The sequence below is a fragment of the Phlebotomus papatasi genome, chromosome 1 (assembly GCF_024763615.1).
Source record: "Phlebotomus papatasi isolate M1 chromosome 1, Ppap_2.1, whole genome shotgun sequence".
In the NCBI taxonomy this organism is placed as follows: domain Eukaryota; kingdom Metazoa; phylum Arthropoda; class Insecta; order Diptera; family Psychodidae; genus Phlebotomus; species Phlebotomus papatasi.
This window is the reverse complement of record NC_077222.1, coordinates 109,821,275-109,838,061: the sequence shown is the minus strand read 5'-3', so window position 1 is coordinate 109,838,061 and position 16,787 is coordinate 109,821,275. Positions and strand designations below refer to the sequence as shown.

The 16,787-nt window shown below is 33.3% G+C and overlaps 2 protein-coding genes across 2 annotated transcripts; one reads left to right on the top strand and one right to left on the bottom strand.

Moving 5' to 3' along the window:
* Window positions 1-3,230: 3,230 nt before the first annotated feature.
* On the bottom strand, window positions 3,231-8,775 carry LOC129799238 (solute carrier family 35 member B1 homolog). Its single transcript, XM_055842954.1, has 2 exons — window positions 7,788-8,775; window positions 3,231-3,606 (listed from the first exon to the last, which is right to left on the bottom strand). Exons 1-2 carry the CDS (start codon window positions 8,562-8,564, stop codon window positions 3,376-3,378), a joined length of 1,008 nt encoding a protein of 335 aa, XP_055698929.1. The 5' UTR covers window positions 8,565-8,775; the 3' UTR covers window positions 3,231-3,375.
* A 5,790-nt stretch (window positions 8,776-14,565) lies between these two features.
* Window positions 14,566-15,543, top strand: LOC129799239 (uncharacterized). Its single transcript, XM_055842955.1, has 2 exons — window positions 14,566-14,670; window positions 14,734-15,543. Exons 1-2 carry the CDS (start codon window positions 14,634-14,636, stop codon window positions 15,444-15,446), a joined length of 750 nt encoding a protein of 249 aa, XP_055698930.1. The 5' UTR covers window positions 14,566-14,633; the 3' UTR covers window positions 15,447-15,543.
* Window positions 15,544-16,787: the final 1,244 nt, after the last annotated feature.

Here is a 16,787-nt window from a genome sequence, read left to right as displayed (position 1 = left end):
ATAATGATTAAAGTACATTTCCATAATTTTCCACTAAGTCCTCGCGGCTTAAGTCGTAAGTCTGTCTAGGGCATAAGGCTTAGCCATATGACTTAAATTCTTTTAATTCCTTATCATGCAAGATTCTTGAATTGTTGCTTCGGATTACAGATTAAGGGAAAATTATCCATTTTATTTCGAAAAATCAACAAAATTGTTTGTTATTTAAATTTTTGAGACCTTTAGGAACTGGGCTAAATCTCCAATCTAAAGCCGGTATAATGGAACTAATGAGCAAAAATATTTCATAAAATAGGGGTCCTTTTTTATTTAAAACCTACTAAACTAATAATAATTAACGGTTTTTAGTTCGAAAAAATTTAAGGTTATATTAAACCTAACCTCAAAATTGCAAGAAAACACGTGGCAAAATCGCTTTATAATCCATATTCAGAGAATTTATTATCTGTGATTTAATTCCGACAAAAAATATACTGAAACAGTTGACTAATTTTAATTTTATCAAATCCTAACCCTAAAAATTAAACAGAATCCTCGCTATTTAAATATTGCTGAAGTATCTGAATCTAAAAAAAAGTTTTCCAGGTGTATTCACAGGATAACATTTCATGATATACTGCTCTTAGAAATTTCCAGCAGAAATGGCGATTTTTTCGAGGTTAGGTCTTACATAACCCTAAATTTTTTGAATGAAGATGATTTGATAGAATGAAGCAAATCTAGCAGATAGTGAATAATGAAAACACAATACATTCGAAATATAGAATACATTTTAAACTTTGTAAAACGTGAGAGTTCTTTCTAAAGTTTCGCAACGTCCAAAAACTTGGAAAGATCGGATAACTCATCGAGAAACCTTTAAAAACTTCGTGAAACTTAAGGAAGAGTATAACTGTTTTTTTTTTCTTTAACCTTTTTTTAAAGCGGCCTTTAAAGCCTTTAAAGCCTTTAAAGCGGCCTTCAGTCCAGAGGCTTAGCACATTTCCCGAAGGTCTCAAAATTTTAAATAGCGAGCCATTTTATTGCTTTTTGAGAACACGAAACCCAAGAAACAAGAAACATACTAAGATTTATGAAACTCGACAATCCTCCTAAATTCCGTGAAACCCGAAAACTTTAAAAGTTTCGGGAAACCTGAAAGAAACATTCTCAGACTTGTGAAACATTCAAAATATCGAGAAATTTAAGAAACATTAACCGTCATATTAAACACCGGGAGAACTCTATCTTCTCAAAATCGCAAAACTCTGCTAAGATGTGTGAAACCCAGGAAGTTTTCGAAGTAACGAAACCTAAAAGCTTGTTGAACTCCTGTGTAAAACCCTTAAAACTTCGTGAAACATTAACGATTTGTAAAACAAGAGGAACAGATTTCACAAAAAGACGAGAAATTTTTCAAATTTCAAGAAACCGAGAAACATTAACGTTTCGTTAAAACAAAACACTATTTATCATAGTTTCACGAAACCAAAAAAACATTTAAAACTTCGCAAATTCTAAAAGAAATTTGCTGAGGTTTATGAAACAACGCAATTTGAAAACTCACTTAAATTTCTTAAAATTCGAAAAATCTTTAAATTTTAAAGTTCCGTGAAAGCTGCTTAGATTTGTGAAACACCCAGAAATTTCTAATACTTCGTCAATCTTGAGAACATTAACGAAAAACGGAAACGGAAAGAGGAAAACTTAAATCTTTGTGAAAACAAAAAGCCCTACTGATCCAAAGTTTTACTAAATCTAAGAAAAGCTTGCTGATATTCGTGAAACCCATAAAATCGCGTGGAACGGATCGTTGAACAAAGAAAACACATATCACACGATAAATCTTTTAAACTTTGTGATTGTGAAACCCGAATGACCTTAACGTTTTGAGAAACGATTTAAAGCTTAACGAAGCAGTATGAGGCTTTTCAACTTATGCCAAATTCGGGAAAAAAGCTAAAGGCCTCTACACATTGGGAGTAAGTTTTATCAAAAATTGGTTTTTTGCGTTTTTTGAATGAAATTCTGTTGAAATGAAATGAAGTGCTGTGGGTAGAAACGTCAAATTTCTGTCAAAAACGCAATTTTTGACGAAAATTGGTCCCAATGTGTAGAGGTATTAAGATCCATGAAACGCTATATTTTTTTTAAATTCCGCAAAACTAGAGAAAACTTTGATTAAACTTTCACGAAACCAGAGCACTTTCTTGAGATTTATGACTTATGACACCCTTAAAACGCATGAAACATTAACGGATCGTCAAACAAGGAACTAACGTTTCACATGAGAAATCTTTCAGAATTTAAGAAACATTAACGTTTCGTTACACAAGGAAAAGCAATTTAGATCTTCACGAAACTTGTGAAACTTTTCAACCAATGCGAAAGGTCTCATACCTGCTAAGATCTATAAAACACCTAAAAGTTCGTAAAACAGGTGAAACATTAACGATTCCTTAAAGGAAACACGTTTCACGAAATATTTCTGTTTCGTTAAACAAGGGAAAGCTGTTTAAATCTTCACGAAACCCGTGAAACTTTTCAACCAATGCGAAACCCGCGAAATTTGGTGAGATTGGTGAAACACTTAAAACTTCGTAAAACATGAGAAACATTAACGATTCATTTAACAAAGGAAACACGTTTTACACGAGAAATCTTTCAGAATTTAAGAAATTCTAGAAACATTAACGTTTCGTTAAACAAGGGAGGGCAATTTAGATCTTCAAGTGAAACTTTTCAAGCAATGCGAAACCTCCCATACCTGCTAAGATCTATAAAACACCTAAAACTTCGTAAAACAGGTGAAACGGGTGAAACATTAACCATTCGTTTAACAAAGGAAACACGTTTCACCCAAAAAAATCTTTCAGAATTTAAGAAACCCGAGAAATATTTACGTTTCGTTAAACAAGGGAAAACTAATTAAATCTTCACGAAACCCGTGAAACTTTTCAATCAGTGCGAAACCCGAGAAACCTTCTGAGATTCGTGAAACACCTAAAACCTCGTAAAACAGGTGAAACATTAACGAGAAATTTTTCAGATTTCGTGAAACGTGAAACCCGAGATATCTTCATGTTTCGTGAAGCACTTCGAACTTTTCTCAAAAACTTTGTCAGTGGCAGCAAGATTTTAAATGAATCACCCTTTGGAGATCATTAGAATCTTACATTTTTTTTCACGAACAAAAAAACTTCAGAAAGTTTTGGACCTCCTCTCAAACTCCAAATAAAACACTCCTAGAATTTATCATAAAAAATAATCTATTGAAATATTTTCCTGATGGTTTTTTTTGTGGAAGGCATATCACTATTTAATTTATAAAATAGCTAAAATAAAAAATGTCGTGCAATATTTTCGTGATAAGAGCTCTTTTCTAGAGTAATTGATCTACTGAGAATTGTGCTCCTCCTTCAGCAGAGGCTTCTTGGCTGCCTGTGGAGCTGCCGAGGGCTTCTTGTTGATCAGCATATCCCCAAAGAGTCCCGCAAATACCATCACTGCTCCATACCACTGTCGCGGAATCAGAGAATTCCCAAAGATCAGCACAGAACACAGAACGGTGAAGAATTTCCTGGTTGTGGTGACCACAGAACAAGCCAGAGGACCAAAGCCGGACACCTGAAATATGAATAATTTCTCATTAAAGCCACACACGCATGAAAATCCGGAAATAGAGCTTCAACAGTCATTTTCTGAGGTCAATAATCCACATTAAAGTTTCATTGGGCAAAAGGGCAATAAATTTCGTGGGCGGAAGCCTTCAAAGGAGAAACTTTCTCTCTCTATTTGGCATTCTGATCAATTCTCAAAGCAATCTCTGGAACAAATATCAGTTTCCCCGGAATTTTTTCCAGGCTATTGAGTCAGAGATCTTGAGGTAAATATTGCAATCTCTGTCGCAGTTTCAGGATGTTTTTCTGATCTCATCGAATGTGGAGCAGATAAACTTACGCCTCGTCATCAGAAGCATCAGTTTGTTGCTCCAGAAATTGATTACTTGGCTTTTTTTTTTGTCCAGCGAGAGGCAGCTGAAAGGGTTTGTCATTGAAGAGGTGAAGTACAAAAATTCCCATGTTTATTTAAAACATAATTAAGAAAATATAAAAAAAACTAATAGAAATGAACACTGTATCGTGTGTACCAACTGCGCCATCTGTTGTTAGTTTCACAAACTTTGCATATTTTAGAATGTTTTCGATGCTTCAAAACCCTTTAATTTGCACCAGAAATTGTTTATTTAATTTGCATCTTCATTCTTTCAGATTTTCTTGATAAATTCAGAAGCAAAAAGAATTCTTTGGAAAATCTAAAAAAAAAGTTAAAAGTAATCTAAAAAAAAACCAACTTGTCTGTCAAAAATGGTAGAAAAAATAAATGAGCAATAAAATCTAAAATCTAGCCAGCAAAAAAATTGAAAGTTACCAGTAAAAAATAAAAATGAGCAGTATAAAATGCAATTTGAACAAAGAAATAAAAAGTGAGTAATAAATCTACCAATATACAGAAAATGTTCCTTTGCTCCAGCTAATTAAAAATTTCCCAAAAATTTAAAAATTTTCATGAATATTTTCAAAATTTTCATGAGACTTTTCATCAAATGTTGGGCTTTTCTCAATAACCCTTCAAGGACGATTGGAACACCGGAGTCCCATAAAGAAAATAATTTTTCCTGACTACCTAAAGTTATTATTTTCCTATGTACATAAATGCGAAATATAAGGTTGGAAGAATCTAGAATATTTTTTGCAAGTCTCCAGCTATTTGTAATATAGTACATTTTTAACCTCAAAAATTACGAATTTTTAAATTCTCATATTGTAAATTGATTTTAATTATTTTCTATACTTCCAATTATTTTTTAAACAAAACCGTTTTCGAAAAAGAAACTACAGCACTCAAACATAATATTTTTCATTAGAATGAAAATTATCTGTCATTGGTATCGTTAGAAAAATTACTTAAATTTTTCGGCTATTTTTGTTCCTATCATTCATGGAGACAAAAAATACACCAAATAAAACTCTATTGACTTTTTAAAAGTTAGATGTAAGACGTTTTGTTTATCCGTTTCATTTTTACTGCTGATTTTCGAACAGCGAAAACTGTCTCGTCGTTAAAGGGTTAAGCATGTAGACGAAAATATTTCCCATTACCTTCTCACGAAGTTAATCGTAGTAAGCCTTGGAGTTTATTTTATTTCTTCGTTGTGGTTTTAGCTTTCTGTTGGTAAAATTCTTGTTAAAAAATAGAAATTTATTTGACTGAGTAATTGCGAAAGTTGACACTCATCTCAAGAATCCAAATACGAGTGATGATTTAAAAAAAAAAAAAACAAAAATCTAGAAAATCCCAATAAAAATATCTTTCTAAAAAATTATTTTTTAAATAGATAATGTGGTTAATATTTGAGAGCCATTTTTCAAATGAAAAATATTTTCGTCTACACGCTTTAACGTTTAAGTGAATTTAGAAAACTTTATAAATATTTCTAAAAAGTCTACATTTTCATGTAACTTTTCTTAAAATTTAAAGTTGCTTTACCGTTTAATTAGTTTCTGAGGAAAGTGAAACAGAAATGTAAAATTTGCTGACCGATTTTTGTATTTCTTGGCCATTTCCTTAATTTTTCATTTAACGAATTGCATTACTTTCACTGCTAATAATAATATTTTATTGGTCACATTTGTTTTTGCTGACAATTTTTTTAATTTTTCAGCGATCAAATTAAGTATTTTTACTGCTCATTGCTACTCTTTTTGAATATCTTACTGTTAATATTTATTTTTGGCTCACTCTTTTTAATAAAATACTGCTATTTCTTAATTTTTTAGTGCTTATTTTTCAACTGTTCATTTATACGATGCGGTTAAAAATGAAAAATTATTGCAAATTGTAAAGTTTTCAATTATAATTATTAAAAGTAAACGTTTTTTTCTATACCATCGTCTCTATCACCTGATCTTTCAAGAGAGACTTTTTGAATTTGTTGAATGTGTGACAGCTATTAACCGGATACGGGAGAACTGAGAGTGTACTATTCAAATGTTTTAATTCTTGACTTGGACAAAAATAATTGTGGACTTGATATTCTGCGTTCTAGGTTTCAAAGATGGTCTCTAGGTGCTGTGAGGTGTTTATTTTAGCTTTAATTGAAGGTTTTCAAACTTTATTTTATATTGAACATCTCCTAATTTTGCACACTATTGAGCAATTGTGTACAAAAAGATGTCTTCTTGATGAAAAGTATGTTAAAAGTCTTATTCCTTAGGCAGAATTACTCTTATTTTGTAAAAATGTTTTCGAAATAGCTTATGAGAGTGATCGAGATGTCTAGATTCAGATCTACTTCACTCTTATTGGAATGTCAAAAACATATTTACAAAGCAAAGGTTTCTTATGCGTTGGGCATTAAATTAAACGGTGAAGTAGAAACTGATTTTACATTCAAACCGGTCGAGCATTTCCAGCTAACACCAAGCGCCTTTTAGCTCAATTTTGTTAATTACTGGCAATTTTGTGATGAGCCAAATCAAATGAAAAGATACTGATCAAATGAAATGCAGAGGTACTTAGTGGGTTGTGCATTTAACATTTGAAGAAGTCAATTTTGAATATTTCTCAAATTTCAGGTCAAGATTAAGAACTATACATTGCGGTTATACTGTTATCCTTTGCGCTCTTAGAATAAGGACACTTTTTACGGAGTTCTGCAGAAATTAAGAGCAAAAAGAATGGGCTTTATTGCTGAATTCCAGGCGCCAAATTCCCAATGGCATTATTAAACTTTTTATGCAAGACCGCAGAATAGAAATTCTTCAAATATTTATAGCAGAGGTGTGAAAGAACCGTTTGAAACTGAACAAACGTCAAATGAAAAGTGTACATCAATGGTCAAAACGCTACCTGAACAAACTTATTTTGACGTTTATTCGGTTTTAACGGTTCTTGCAAACCTCTGATTTATAGTTTTCAGATTTGGATTGAGCTTGAACTTTGTACACTTACTCAGAACAAATAATGCAGAAAAGCTCAGTTCCCCAACGAACACTTACTAAACGAATAAATCATAGAGTTGGAATGAAAAACAAAGATTTAGCGATTAAATAAATTTGACAAAAAATCTGGTAAATGAAACTGTAAGCTTTTAAGCCCGGAATCTACCAAAAACTATCGCTAAAAAGTAAGCGAAGCCATTACAAACAAAAAATTGAAGTAAATAAATGAGGAAATAAAAAAACTTAACAAAAATTACTTTAAAATAAAATCTAATGCAAAAGCAAACAGAAGAAATTATTAAATCAGCAAGAAAATGATTTAAAAAAATAACTGAATTAAGGTGTCTAAACATTTGGGAACAATTTTCGTTAAAAAGTGCTTTTTTGAAGAAAATTTCTTGCATTGCTCTATGCGAAAACGTCAAAATTCTGTCAAAAATGCAATTTTTGATGAAAATTGCTCTCAATGTGTGAACGCCTTTATGGCGTCTACATACTGGTAAAAATTTCTTTAAAAAATGCATTTTTAAAGAAAATTTTTGCTATCCTTATAGGCAGAAACGTCAGAATTTTTCTTTAAAAAAAAGGCATTTTTTAAAAAAATTCTACTTGTGTGTAGACGCCATTAGAGAAAACACAATTTAATAAACTTCCTTCGACTAAAAATAGTGCGAACTAGATTGCTACAAGAAACCAATAGGAATGTACTGCGTTTCGTTTTATGACATACCCCTTAATTAATATTTTTCAAGTCTTTTTTTTATTTTTAAAATAAATAAAATCTAATATTTTCAGTAGACTCACCATGAGGAAGATGAAGAGCTGTCCAAGGGCTCCGGTGAGAGCGAGGGTGGTGAGGTGCCAGAAGAGTTCAGGATGCCTGAGAGTGAATTGCATGAAAGATGCAGCCTCTCCTGACACAATCAGAGCCACTCCGACCATTGCACTGCTCCAGCCATTCATGGCCAGCATCATTTGCTGTGCCGAGGGAGCACTGGAAGACCTCATGCGTTCCTGGATGGCCCCAGTAAGACCATCCATCGCCAGACTCAGCACCAGGAGCAATTCTCCCAATCCCGAGTGTTCCTCGTCCACTGAGCTGGTTTTACCGTCTTTGTACATGAACAGTACCACGCCCAGGACGATGGTGAGGACGCAGAGGTACCTGGACAGAGGATATGACTTGCGCCCGATCAGGACAGCCAGGATCATCACAGGAATGGGTTTTGCAGCTTTGCCCACAACCTGTGTGGGATATGGTACCCATCTGAGGGCCATGTTGGAGCTCACCATGGCCAGAAGGTAGGTCAGGGAGCAACTGGCATAGTATCCCGGATGAGTCTCATCCTTTTTCTGTGGCTTCACAAGAAGCATCCCTTTGGCAAAAAGCCAATTAACAATGCACTGTACACCAACAAGGGCCAGGGCAAATGTAAATCTCTCCCCACGGGTTCCATCATCATTTTCCTCATCCCCATATCGTCCCCTTGTGATTTTCTCTTGCAAAATTCCAAAATAAAAATAGCAAAAGAAAATTCCTAAGGCGTAGATGATGAATTTAGTCTTGTCCTTTTCACTCATTTTTATTCACTTTAGCAAGTCCGGATGTTATGAGACACTTTGCACCTGTTTCACACTTCACTTATCACTTATCTATTCACCTGGTTGTAGACAGAAATGATGAAAATTCAGCAGAAATCCACATTATTCTACTGGGATGTGTTGTTTATTTTGTAGGTTAGGGACACGTCAGTAAACAGCGCGAGCCAGCCAAGCGCCGCCACGTGGCAAATACCCGAAAACAAGTTCTAACTGCATGGATTGCCGCTGGCGCTGCAGTCGATAAAGTGAGAGTGGCAAAAAAAGCGCCAAGAAAGATGGTTGGTTTTCCTGCAGAGAAAAGGTGAGTTTTTCCAAATAAAATCGCATTTTCATATAGAATTTTCTTTGGATTCTCTTCTTGGCGATCGATACTAAACTGCAATACAGAAATTTTCACTCTTTACGCCTTCTGGGAAATTGGAAAACTCATGGGAACTCTCGTCCCCTAAAGAACGCAAAAGATAGAAACTTGGACAAACTTCAATTTTCCAAAAGCCAATAATATCAATTTTGTGAATTATTTTTGCATGTCAAATGACTCCTTTACAATGTTGATCACTAAAACAAGAAGAATTATTGACCAGTATCTTGTGGGATGTCCAGGAAGTGCTGAAAAGGACACCCAGCTCCTGCTTGCCAACTGATTCCTCAAAATATTTCACAGAATAACACTTTAACACACATTTCTCTCAACAGGATGTTATTGCAGACACATTAAGCTTTCTCAAGAGCCAAAAAAACACTTCCTGGACAATCAGAATTCACCAAAATCTGGAAGAATAGGAAAAACTTCCCCGAAAGCAATCTCCTTCTCTCTCTCTCTTCTTTTTATGTTTTTGGCTGTCAGACTCAATCAGGTCCATATAGCCATTTCGCTCACTCTTATTTACTTCATCTCTCCTTATCATTTTTCTTTTTGCTCCATCACAAATCCTTTTTTTTTTGCTCCCTTATCTTTTATCATACTTCCTTCTTGATATTTTTGCGTTCAGTTTGTAGCTTTTAAGGACGGTGAAAAACTGTTTTCCAATTATTCACCGGACGCGCTTCGATCAAGGATCGAACCGAGGGCCTCTGCGTCACAAAGCCAACACTTTGCCCATTGAGCTACCGAGACCCCTCAATCTCCTTCGCTGCCAAATGTCAAAATTATCGGCTATATTGACAAAAATTTCGCTCCCGCTTGAATTTTCTTACAAGGTTGGTGTCAAAAAGCAAATGGCGGGTACTGGCGGGATAACCTTACATTTGACCTCTAGATTTTTGGGGACGAGAGTACCCATCAACTTTGAACAAGTTTTTTGAAAATTTATGAAAAAATTGTTTTTCGAATTTATGCTATCTGTAATTGTTAGTTATCATACTTATTGATCCCGAGAGGTTTTTCCTTATTCGGGTCTAGAAATATGAAAAAAGTCACAATATCTGCAAGGAAGCAGAAAATCGAAAATTCACGATTTTTGACCAAGAATATCTTAGCTCAGGAGTTAATTGGGATCCTGCAAAAAATATCCTAGATTTGGACATCCTTATAGTTTGTAATCATCCACAAGAATCGGAATTTTATCGATTCTAAATAGTCTAAAAAAATTATTTTTTCCATGGGTACCCAGAGTCCCAAAGGAGACGAAAGAGTTAACATAATTACCTCTAAATTGCACAATTGAGCATCTAGGAGAGTGAATAACAAAGTCTCAGGAGGGTAGAATGAAGTGGTGATATTGGGCTTAATGTTCACACAATGGGCTGGGAGGAAAAAAAATTGCAGAAAGGGCAACCTCAGATGTGTTCTCGGAAGGGTGCGAGGAAGATCCCAATGTCCGGGGACTCCTAAAATTGCACCCTTCTCATTTCATCCCCCGGGTTTGTTATTTTACGATTATTTTGACGATCCTGTTTACAATGGTGTTTGAAAAATTTCTCAACAGAAAAAAAAATTAAATAAGATTCCAAGATCACGCTTGGGGTGATTTCAATTGATTCCCAGTTCCAGGAGGATGGGGGAATTAATTTTTATCACTGGTGAGCATCGGAAAATGATGTGAGTGTCATAATGCAATCGAGAGGATCGGTTTAAATCCTCAATTTAATTGAGACCGACTCGAGGGGTTTATACTTTATTGAATAATCACGCCAATTGCGGACTCTTCTGGCCACATTCACAGCTGGATGTCGGCTGGAAAATGTCCAGGAGGATTTCCAGGGAGAAAGGGTTATCAACAGCCTTTTGTTTAGGTGCGCGGAAGTTATGTTACCTCAAGATTAAGTAAAAAGATTCCTTTCTGGTCTAAATTTCAACCCTTTAAAGAGGATACAAAAAGCCTGTAGCGAAGAAATGCTAAGGAAAATTTGAAAAAAATGCTTTTCTAGGTTTAAAGTCAAAATTGATTACATTTAGAATTTTTTGAACTCTAAATCCTGAGAAAAAACTATAATTTTCATCTGTTTCATAATGAAAGGTGTCCAGGGTGTCCATAACATTTGAAAGGTTTTAACCTTGAAATTAAGGTGTTTCAACTCATTACTTTTAGGAAAAATCTTTCCAATAAATAATTCCAATTTCTGATACAATGATGTAGGATTTAAGAATTTAGAAGAATCTGAGTAGAACGGCAGATTCCGCGAATTGAAAAAGTAGCCATGACACATCAGGCATTTATTTACTTTGAAATTGAAGGGTTTTGTATTTTTAACTAAAATTCTTACAAAAAATTAAATAATCCAATTTTTTTTTCATTAAATTGTCAAAGCAAACGGATAAATACAATAATTAAAAGTGAAGGAAAAATAATTTTGTCTCTTAAAAAAGATGACACAGCATTCTACACTGAGAAAAAACTAGGGTGCGATTAACTTTTTTCTTCGCAACTTAACATTTTTTAGGTGTAAAAATATATTAACATTTTTTAATGTTAATTTTACACTTTTCTAAGTGTAAAATTACCAATATTACACCTAAAAAGCATAATATTTACACCGATTTAGGATTAATACTGCAGGGTAAAATTAACATTTCCGGAATGTTATTTTGACTTTTTCAAATTTCTCTCACAGTGTAGTTTTGCGAAGTACTTTTGGGTGTATACTGGTTTACTACCCATTAAATTGATTCATAATTAACAACAAATAAAAAAGTAAATTCGACAAAAATATATCGTTTACGGGTACTTCATCGATTAAGTTCGATGTAGCCGCGACAGAAATTTCAAGGCCTTCAAAAAAATCAAATTTACGTAAATCGGTCAAGAAATAGACCCTCAAAGGTGGTTATTGAAAATTCGATATAGAAACGCTTTTCGGTCATAGGTGTCTAAGGTGGAAATATTCACCATGAAAAAATATACCGTTTTCGAAATACATCCAAAAACACGATTATAATATTGACTTATGAGGAGCGGGGGGTTACCGGAGATCGGATATTGATATCTCTTAAAGTCCTTCTAGCCATATTATAAACTTTCGAAATATAATAATAAAACAAATTCTTGAAAAATATTTTACTTTACCGATTAAGTCCGATGCAGTCGGGTTGGAAATTTCAAGACCTTTCAAAAAAATCCAAACTTAATAAAATCGGTTAAGAAATATGCCCTCTAAAGCGGTTAAACTTTGACCTTCAAAAATTCGATATCGATATGTTTTTCGGGCATAGATGTCTAAGGTTTAAATATTCACCTTTGAAATATTACAAAATAGGGGAGACTGGGGCAAAACTTGTCAAAACGCATATTTAATTCTTTCATTAGCTCTGAGAAAACTTAAACGTTTTATAATGAGCATATTCTTATATGAAATTTCCTGCTCTACAACATTGCGGAAGACTATTTTTCTCTATAACGAAAAAAATGTCGTAAGACATTCAGAATGCGAAAAAATTTAAAGTTTTTTTTTTGACAAAAAAAAAATGGTTTTATTGGGGAAAAAGGGAATGAGATTGTTAAATATTATAAGAAGAAATTTAATTGTTATAGGGTAAAAGAAAATTTTATGGTAAAACGAATCAAACAATCTTTTACTGTAGAGCCTAAATGAAATCTAAAACAAAAAAAAATGAATATATAAAACAAAGGTCGAAGCTTAGACGTGTTTTTTGTATGCCAGTTTATTGTATACTCTAAAAACAAGTATTCAAAAGAAATATAGTGAAATTTTGGTAAAGATGAATGAACTTCCTTAATACTATAATAAGAACATCTTCATAACTTCTTATTGGATTTTTTTTCCCCTTGGAATATTACTTTATGTTCATTATTTGTTCACTGAAATTTACAAATAAAGATTTACCTGTAACCCTATCTCACGCTTTCTGGATTGAAGCAGATTTAATTTTTTCTTCTACAGAATATTTTTTAATATTAGGTAACTGAATTAGAAGTACTTTTCATAAACTTTTTTAGCGGGATTTTATGAGAGCAGGTGTTTTATGTGTATTACGTGTTAGGACAAGTAAATTTCATAGTTCTTTTTGGTTATTTCATACATTAAATTATATATAGGGAGAGATGGGGCACTTTTGAGATGGGGCAGCTTTAAAATTTGGTTTTTTCTCCTATTTTTAAATGGAACTGATACATCAAATTAAATACTAAACAAAACAAATTTTCTAAAATTCGATATCGAAATGCTTTTCGAAGATAGGTGTCTAAGGACGAAATATTCACCTTGACTACCTCCAATAACATATTCAAAAATGAAAAAAAATTCTAGGAGCCGTTTTCGAAATGAACCAAAAAATATGATCTTGAAGGAGAAGGATGGGGATGGGAGGAAATGGTCATCGAAGACCGGAAATCGATATCTCTTACCGTTTGGCGTCTAGTCGTTTCACAAGTTAAAAAAGTGGAGTATATAACAGCTCTCTCTTTGAGTTTAAACAGTAAAATAAATTCAAGCCAGTTTTTTTTTATTTCGGAAGATATAAAAATTTGAAATTTTCAGCTTGTGACGTTTTATTCCAAGTTTCGAACTAGAAATATTGCTTTAAACTGTATGAGACCTGTCACAGATTCAAAAACCGTTCGAATGTAGGGTGAAAGGAACGTCTATTGACACTTTAAGAACTCGTGTCAGCACCTATTGACACCCTACTCTGTACCATTTGGGATACGAAATTTGAACAACTTTGTTTATAGTAAAAGGTATATTACAGAAAAAACGTTATATTACTTATATTTTACTAGATACATTAAATAAATTTCTACATTTTGACAAAAGTGTCAAAAGGGGTTCCCTGTCGAACAGACGTTCCTCCGACCCTATCTAAACTTATCCCAATTGGTAAAGAAATATGTTTTCAGAATCCGTTTAACCTCTCCAAACTTAAAAAAATCGGAAAGTGATAACAAATTTTTAATTATGTGAGCGTTTCCTTATGGAAGGGAGCGGTTCTTGAAAACCGTTTGGCCTCTACCTCTGCTACCGATCAGAAGCATAAATCAGGGGCCCATCAATCGTAATAAAAAGTGAAGCTATTTTTCACTTTTCCTTGTAAAAATTTTGCAGCCATTGCACCGCGACTTAAAAAAATTTGCTCGTAGTTCTTGTATTATTTCGGCGAACATTATGAAATATGTATTTTTAGATAGCTTTTAATGCACGATTTCTAAATATATCAAACTGATAAGTCAATTCTCTTTAGGAGAAAACTTGCCTATAGTCTTCAGTGCTTCTATGCAAAAACGTATGAAAAATGAAATGTCGAGAAGCCCCTGCATAAATCGAATATTCGGATTTCTAATATAAAACGCCGTTCAAAAATGTTCGTACTACAAAACCTTTCTCCTTAATCTCAATTCAGGATGTAATTTGAAAAAAAAAAGAAATACAATCATCACCTGTGTTTATTTTACAGTAACATTCTAATAAATTTTTTGCTCGAGATCTATATAATAGGTTTTTGCTAATTTGATTCTCATAAAACTGCCACTTATACTTTTAACTGACCTCTAATGAGGCTATTTATTTAAGAACGAGCTAAGTGTTCATTATCAGTCCTTTAAAGTGAGTGCTTCCGTAAAGTTATCCGTGATTTTCTGTAAATTCGGCCAAATGATCGCCAAAGGAATCATCAAGACAATAAATGATGGTGTGTAAAGTGATTAATAAAACAAATATTTAAGGAAAATTGATGAAAATTGAGTGATTTTAGGAGAAATTGCACTTCAGTTGTACAATCCACATACAGACCTCCAGGAAGTGCTCAAAGTTCTGGAGCAGGCTTTTATGAAAGATGCTAATACTTTTATCGCTTTTGAGATGAACAAATCGGAAGCTCATCAGGGTCGTCTGGAATTTGAGAACTTCATTCTGGCTCTGCTGAGAGCGGGAATATCCTTAGTAGCTCGTCACTTACCTTCAAATAGAATTGCTGGATTCACAGTCAATATCATTCAGTCACGTCCTGAAGTTGGACAACTGACGCTGTTTGAGGAGTTTAAGGACAGAATTAACTGCCAACAACTCAAAGATATGATTAATTTTAGATTAGCCACAGATAAATTTATCAATTTATTTGAAAATTTCAACACCGAATGTTTCTTCGAATGTGTCTATTTGGCAACTCTTCCGGACTTCCGGGGAAGGAGAATAGCTCATCATCTTGTTCAGTGTTCAGTTGAGCTGGCCAAGGAAATTGCAGCCGGAAAGTATCCTGAAACAATGATTGAAGATTTTCATGGAAAAATCCCAAAGATTGTCTACGGAAGTTGGAGTTCGAAGTATTCTGCAAAAATTGCTGAAAATCTAGGATTTGTCGTTGTGAAGGCAACTGCATTCTCCGATGTCAAAGTCAATGGTATTCCCTGCTCCAAGAAACTTCCACCTGAACATTCTCACAACATTTCTTCAGTACTGAGAATTTAGAATGAATTTAAGTATTTCAAAATCTCGTTTTGTGACTGAAATTTTACAAATTGAGATATTTGTTGCTAATAAATTAATTAAAAAACATTTTCTTTAACTTTGACGGTAATGCAGAATTAATAGAAGAGAATTTGGTAAAAGTTTGGTTCTTTTTTTGGAAATTTAAGAAAGTTATTTGATATTTTGCTTGAAAGAAAAAAAATACAAACCTTTTTTTGGCCAATGATTCGTCAAAAACTCTCTGTTGACAAACTTCCAACAAAACATCTTTAACAAACTTTTTGGAACAAACATTTGTCACTTAAGGCCTCTACACATTGGGAACAATTTTTATCAAAAAATTGCTTTTTTGAAGGAAATTGCATACAGTGCTGTAGACGGAAATGTCAAAATTCTGTAAAAAAAAGCAATTTTTGACGAAAATTGCTCCCAATGTGTAGAGGCCTTTAGTGTTTGAGAAATTTTCTTTACATTTTACACAATATAGCGTCCTATTAACAAACTTTTTGCAAAAGAGCTTTGCTCAATGTATTTACAATTAACGAACATTTTTTTAGACAAGTATTTGACAAAATCTTTCGACATTTTACATGGAAGGCTTTCATTTTGATAAACTTTTTACAAATGAGCACAAAAAACAATTTCTAATTTCATTGGTTAAACATCCTTTTGACAAACTTTCAACAAAAGAGCTTTGCAAACTTTTTAAAATCAAGACACATTTGTTAACCACTTATTTGACAGAAATTTATCCTATTTTAAAGGTTAATACATGTTTTTAACAAGCTTCTTGCAAAAAAATTTGATGAAAGTCGTCTATTTTACATAAAATAATGTTTACATTACTTTTGATTAATCTTTAACAAAACAGCTTGACAAACTTTTTTTTAGATGCAACAAACATCTGTTGGCTACGAATTTATCAAAACTCTTTACTATTTTACACGGTAAAACGTTCTTTTGACTGTATTAGAAAGAAAAACCTTTATAACCCTATTTAAAATTAACATACAATTAGACATTTATCTAACAAAAAAGTTTTAACTAACTTTTTAGATCAAACCAGCCCTTTAACTTTTTTTTGCTGTTCTACACGATGCAAAGTCTTCTTAACAAACCTGTTGGAAACGCGAGCGCTAACTGGCGGAAATATTTGAAGATTTATTATGTAAGCCCTTCCGGCACATTTGTCAGTCTTTTTGTAGAAAGCGTGGCGTGACGTGCATTTGTGAATTTTCATAGGAAAAGAATTTGCGTAAGTTAGGATATTTCCTCATGTTAAAAATCTATTTAATTTAGTAATATTTATTGGTTAGATTTGGCTGAACTCCTTGGGAGACG

Excerpts from the sequence above, each read along its gene's own strand:
- LOC129799238 (XM_055842954.1), bottom strand. The coding sequence starts at position 8,564 with ATGAGTGAAAAGGACAAGACTAAATTCATCATCTACGCCTTAGGAATT. Across the intron at positions 3,607-7,787 it reads AGCTCTTCATCTTCCTCATG|GTGTCCGGCTTTGGTCCTCT; the intron begins GTGAGTCTACTG and ends TTCATATTTCAG.
- LOC129799239 (XM_055842955.1), top strand. The coding sequence starts at position 14,634 with ATGATCGCCAAAGGAATCATCAAGACAATAAATGATG. Across the intron at positions 14,671-14,733 it reads CATCAAGACAATAAATGATG|GAGAAATTGCACTTCAGTTG; the intron begins GTGTGTAAAGTG and ends GAGTGATTTTAG.